This window comes from Peromyscus californicus, unplaced genomic scaffold (assembly GCF_007827085.1).
Source record: "Peromyscus californicus insignis strain IS unplaced genomic scaffold, ASM782708v3 Scaffold_4__1_contigs__length_199733344, whole genome shotgun sequence".
Lineage (NCBI taxonomy): Eukaryota > Metazoa > Chordata > Mammalia > Rodentia > Cricetidae > Peromyscus > Peromyscus californicus.
Genome location: NW_026294562.1, coordinates 3,893,083 through 3,899,082, shown reverse-complemented (window position 1 = coordinate 3,899,082; position 6,000 = coordinate 3,893,083). Strand labels below are relative to the sequence as shown.

The 6,000-nt window shown below is 51.1% G+C and overlaps 1 protein-coding gene across 11 annotated transcripts in view; it reads left to right on the top strand.

Annotated features, from left to right (window-relative positions):
- The first annotated feature begins 5,300 nt into the window (after positions 1-5,300).
- The window catches only part of Atrnl1 (attractin like 1), a 604,076-nt gene continuing 603,376 nt past the window's right edge, over positions 5,301-6,000 (top strand). For all 11 annotated transcript variants that reach the window (XR_008213236.1, XM_052714295.1, XM_052714293.1 and 8 more), the window contains exon 1: positions 5,301-5,590. Coding sequence is in view for 10 of the 11 variants with exons in the window: in XM_052714295.1 (XP_052570255.1) it covers positions 5,301-5,590 (290 nt within the window). In the remaining variant the exon portion in view is untranslated. The remainder of the gene's footprint in view (positions 5,591-6,000) is intronic.

Sequence of the window (6,000 nt, the reverse complement as noted above, 5' to 3'; positions counted from 1 at the left end):
TCTGGCTTCTTTGGGCACCAGGAACACACATGGTGCACACGCATACAGGCAAAACACACTTAGATATAAAATAAAGATAAATGAATCTTAAAAAACCCACAGAAAATTAAAACAAAATAATCAACAGCAACAATAACAGCAACAACAAAAATGGAGAAAAAAAGGAGGCAGAGCTTTGCCTTCTTTCCTAATTTAGATTTCCTAGGCTTTATTTCCAAGCACATTATCACATTTTACTTTATAGTTACTCTCTTTTTATTTATGTTTGTTTTTGTGTTATGTCCCACGTTCTCCCCTTTAAAAGTTTCCAGTTCTTGGTTGCAAAATCTTTCCATTTCTACTTGATTTCATTCCTCCTAATATCCTTCTCCCTCTCCCTGTCCTCTGGTTTCTGTTTTTTATGTCTTGTGAAATCTTACTGTCTCTATTACTAAAGAATTATGAACAGTGCATCAGGGTAGGGCTCATTGCCTAGCAGACTTCCATAGGATAAGCCAGAGACTTGTCATCTAGTTAGATGACTCCAGATGACAATATCTTTTTGTCTTGGAATTCTTCCAGTCCTGCATAACCATCTTTCAGTTGTTTGGAGGTGTTCTGGGAACTAGTAAGAAGATGTGCTGTTCAAATGTAGATTTCCACCAGGTGTTAACATTTTCAGCTGTTTACCTAATTTATGCCTAGCATTTTGCTGGTGTCTCAAGTCTGGAGTCTAGTTTTATTCCCTTAGAGATTGAACTTCCTATATTGGTTTGGACTTGGGATTGCCTTTCCCTACTAAGGGTGAGGAAAGGGCTGAGTCCATACTTTGCCCTCACCACTTCCCTTATTTTCATCCTAGAACCCCAGCTCTGCCTTCCATGATAACCCTTTCCTCATATGGAAACTGTCCTGTGCTCTTAGGACTCATTTCTAGTTGCTCATTTTTGCAGACTTGTATATTGCCACTTTCCCATTTTCTTGGTTCCCTCATTGATATTTCTAAATGCACAGCTACCTCGGATCTGTAAGTGGAATCTTTCCACAGTTTCTGTCAGTGAGCTGATACCTCTAAAAACTAAAACAAAACAGATATGCTTCCAATTATAGGAACAAAATCTTGTCTTCTCTTTTGGTGAGGTTTGTAGAGGGATTAATGTTGTGTTGATTTGAGACAGAGTTTTACTATGTAGGCCAGGCTGCTCTTGAACTGGAGACGGTGGGATTACAGACACGCACTGCCATGACCAGGTAGATGTATACTTACTTGATCTACTTTGCTTAATAGGAGTCACAGCCTAATTTTTTTTTAAACATTAAATTTCACAAAAGACAAATTTCTACAACTGAGTCTTGGCAATTAACTAATATTTGGGGGAGAGGGTAGGGTAACAAGTGTGAATATTTAGAAAGAAAAGTATAAGAATGCTCATTTTATTTTTCAATTAAAAATTATATTAGCTCAGCATAGTGAATTTAAGATCTTTGGATTTATTTCTTTGGATTTACTTATAACAATATGTTTGAAATGTGTTAAGTAGAGAAATTGGCAGAAGGAGCAGTGGTGTGTGTGTTTGCAAGTGTGGCAGCAAGAGAAATGGATGGGAGAAAATAATGGGTCCAAGGGGAAGCGGAGTGTGAGGCTTGGCTTGGGGAGGGTGGCGTTTCGGACAATAGCCAGACAAACGTTTTCAGTAGCACTGATAGTTTTTTTTTTTTTTTTTTTTTTTGGTTTTTCGAGACAGGGTTTCTCTGTGTAGCTTTGCGCCTTTCCTGGAACTCACTCTGTAGCCCAGGCTGGCCTTGAACTCACAGAGATCCGCCTGGCTCTGCCTCCCGAGTGCTGGGATTAAAGGCGTGCGCCACCACCGCCCAGCTTGCACTGATAGTTTTTAATGAGAATCTAAACTTGACTCTTTCCTTATTGCCCAGTCTCAGAGACCATCTACTCTCTAACGGTCTTCAAGATGCTGCGCCACTGGCTTAGTCCTGCGTCCGTGTGTCCAGCTCTTGGGAGCGACAGCTGTCTGCAGCTTTCTGAGGTCTCATCTATGTCAACGGTGAACGACAACCAGAGAAGAGATCTCTCTTCAGCTGAGCAGTGGAGAAAGTTTTGCTTTTATCTAAACAGGGTCTTTTGCTTTTTGAGTAACACAAAAGCCATTTGAATGTCCTTTGACCACGTTGGCAATGAGAAGTCTTAGGGTTTTGCTTATCATGTTTCTACAATTTTTAAAGAGTATAAACGGAAGTGAAGCATAATGACCCAAATATCCAAGGGTCCTGGTATTAGGTTAACTGCAGAGAGAACAAATATGTTTAGGTTTTCTCTTGGAGAAATTTTAACCACTAATTCTTAACCATTTCATCTTACTTCAGTGAAACTGACTTTTGCCCTATCATCTCTTTGGGGGTTATTTTTTATGTTCCTGCTGGATTTAGGACTGCTATCACCAATACTACAAATTACTTTGGTGGTGTTTGGCGTGCTTGGCTGCTGACTGACTGCTTTAGGAGGAAAAGGATGAGCTGGAAGTTTTAACATTTCTTGATCATTGAAACATGGGCCCAGATGCTAGGCAGGCTCTGTCACTGTCTCGTGTGACGATTTTAGACTTCTCTGTTCACATCTGTAAACTATTGCACTCATGTGTATTAGGAGCTTACACGTTTGTGAGCCTGACAGAAGACAAACCTTTTCAAAGGCAGACTCATCCCACTTCATCTGTTTTCTGTATCTTAAACTCATCATAGTCAAATGTCGACGCAAACAATTGAAGAAGAGATAAACGATGCAGGGAAAGCAGAAATTCCATGTGATCCTTATGAGAATAATTTTATATTTAGTATATTCAACTCCATTCTAAAGGTAATATCGAGAGGAGGCCTGTGGGGCTGCATGTATTTTTAATGGGCAAATCCTATTTACTCAAACACAGGCTATACAGTCAGTGTGTGGCTGTGATCTGTTAGAGAGACAGACTCCAGTGTTCCCTTTGAATTACCTTCACTCTCACTGGAGGCTTTAAGAGGTTGGTGACTTTCCACAAGTCGGATGTGACCCCTGACTCAACAGAACTGAGAAATAAGTGGCTGACTTTAAACTTCGGCTGGCAGGAGGAGGATGGAAAAGCAGCAGGGACTGTCTACCAATGGCGGGTCCTAGGAAGAGTTTGGATTTTTGTCTGTTACTAAAATTAAAAGATGTGGCCTATAATGTTATTTTGACGCCCCTCCCCCCCTTCGGAAGAACATCCCAATGTGGAAAAGAAAGTAGCAGTCCAAGGTTCAGGCTTGATGTGGGATGTGGCTGGTACTATTACGAGGTGGGAATGGATTGTGTGGTTTTTTTTTTTTTAATTTTTATTTTATTTTGTATTCGTGAGAACCGCTTGCCTTTCTTCACTTGCGAAGGAGCCTTTTTTTCTAGACCTTTGTTTTCCTCTTAAGTCACCGCTGAGGTATTTGCAAACCAAGCCCGCACTTAGGTTTTATTCAGCAAAACAGAACAAAGCATCTGCAAACAGAAGCGGCGATAAACACTGGAAACACACGGAAGTCAGAGGACTCCTTATCCTAACCGGCCACCAGCCGCATCTCGGCCTTTCTCACTCTCGTCCCTCATCTGCGAAATGGGGTTAATAGAGGATTTTCTCTGTGAAGTGGGGATGACGGAGATTAAAAGCGATGACGTGGGTACATTATTCCCAAAATAAACTCGAATTGAATCTTAACAATAATATTATGACTGTGTGGTCACAACAAAAACTTTTCTCCTCCAGCTGTCAGGAATGTCTGGTGAGTTTCACATTCCTGGTCACACCGCTTGCTCTTTGGTGGAGCTCCAACAACACGCCGCAATTTGTGCGCGGCTTCCTCTCAAGGGTTCAGCTAAAAGGCCCGTTAGAGAAAACACCAAGTACAAGACACAGAATCTCAGCGTATGCCACCGAATCTTGGAAAGTCATCGCAAGGAAGAAACGGATGCCGCTGAAAAAGGAAAAGCGCCCCTTTCTGGGAAACACTTCTGCTTTTCTGAAGAAGAAAAAAGCTCTGATGTCGCAATAATTTTCAAGACAGAACAGTGTCCCAGACGGAGGAGGAAACACTGACGAGCAAAAGGGAGATTCTCAGGGTCCCGAGGCGGCGTCGGGAGGGGGGGCGCGCGGGGCTCAGAACCCTGCAGTCTTTGTTGGGGGTGGGGAGCCCCAAGTCCACCGGTGAAGCGCTGCCCGCGACTGCCGTCGCCCCCCGGGGACGGCTTCGCGTCCTCGCAGCCCCTCACCGCCTCCACCCGGCCCTGTCCCCGCAGACCCCACGACGCGGTCAGACCGCGGTGCCTTTAAGACTTTGCTGGCTGCACATGCTCAGCTCTTTGTGTGTAGTTGGGAGTTTTTAAGAAAAAAAGAAGAAACACACAGGGGGCTGGGGACGCGCGGAGGGCAAGCGCCGCACTTGCGCTGCTGCGGCCCGGGGGGTGCCAGCGCTGCTTTCCCGCCGCAGCGACGGAGCCGGAGCCGATGCCTCCTCCGTGGGGCTCCGCGGCGCGGGCCACACCTGGGGCACGCGCTCCCATCCACGCCGACCGGGTGGGCGCGCGCGGGGGAGTCCCGGGTCCCCGTCAGGGGCCGGGCGAGACCACAGCGCCGGGGTCGGGGGGGGGACGACGGCCACGAGCGCGCCAGGCTGCGGGGACGGCCCTCCCCGGCGTGGGCTGCGGCCGCGGCCAAGGCGACCGTGCTTGGCGGACGGAGGGAAGCCGGCTGCTGCGGGGCCTCGGGATAGCTGGGCAGCGGAGGGAGGCGGACGTCCTCCCTCCCGCCCCCCCTCCTCGCGTTGGACGCGCCCAGCTCGGGGCTCCCGCTCGGCCCCGCCCTCCGGGGCGAGCGGCGCTCGGAGCCCAGGCATTTGGCGCGGGCCGCGGGCGAGGCGGGGCCGCGCGGGTCCCCTCCCCCTCCCCGCCCGGTCCCCTCCCCCTCGGGTCCCCTCCGGAGCGCGGGGCGCCGCCGGCTCTCGGCTCCTCTCCCCGGAGCTGCCGCGGCTGCGGGGTTCGGCTGGCCGAGGACAAGGTCAGGAGCGCGGGCGGCGATGCCCCAGCGTGGCCGGAGGCAGCCGATCGGGGGCCGCCGCGGCTGGGATCCGTCGCCCGGGACCGGACAGCCGGACGGGGGTCGGCGCCGCTGAGGAGCCGAGGAGGAGCGGCGGCGGCGGTGGCGGCGGCGGCGGCGGCGGAGGGGTCGTCTGCGCCCGGAACCCCGCCTCGGCGGCATCCCCGTGCCAGCCCGCGAGCGCAGCCCCGCCGGGCCGGGGCTCCGGGGAAGATGGAGCCGGGGGGCCGGGCCCGCTCGGGTGCCCCGCAGCCGCTCGCCCCGGGGCTGTGCAGGGCTCGGCCGGCGGGCGGCGGGGGCGCCTCCTCCTGGCTGCTGCTGGACGGGACCAGCTGGCTGCTGTGCTATGGCTTCCTCTACCTGGCGCTCTACGCTCAGGTGTCCCAGTCCAAGCCCTGCGAGAGGACTGGCTCCTGCTTTTCGGGTCGCTGCGTCAACTCCACCTGCCTGTGCGACCCGGGCTGGGTGGGGGACCAGTGCCAGCACTGCCAGGGCAGGTTCAAGTAAGTGCCATCGCGGGACCCCGAACCTCAGCCCTTCTCCTGCTGTCGCTCCCTCTCGTGCTGTGACCTCGGGGTCCCCGGCTCTTACCGGCGCTGCACCCCTCCAGCCTCAGGCTGCCCGGGGGAACCCCGGCCGGCGCCCAGCCCTGGCTGACTCGGTGCTTTCCGCGACTTGTCATCCTCTGCGCAGAAAGAACGTTCTCACTCACGGTCACGGTGCCAAACTCCACCAATTAGGACAGTATCTGTTTCTATCAGAAACGGTGCAAATAACGCACGAAAACCCACAAACACTGTGAGAAGTGAGAGGTGTAAAGGTTTAAAGTTGTGGCCCAGCTCTTTCGCCTCTAATCATAGGGCACGCCTCACAGTTTAGTAATCATCGAGTGTGGTAAATAGGGTTTTCGATG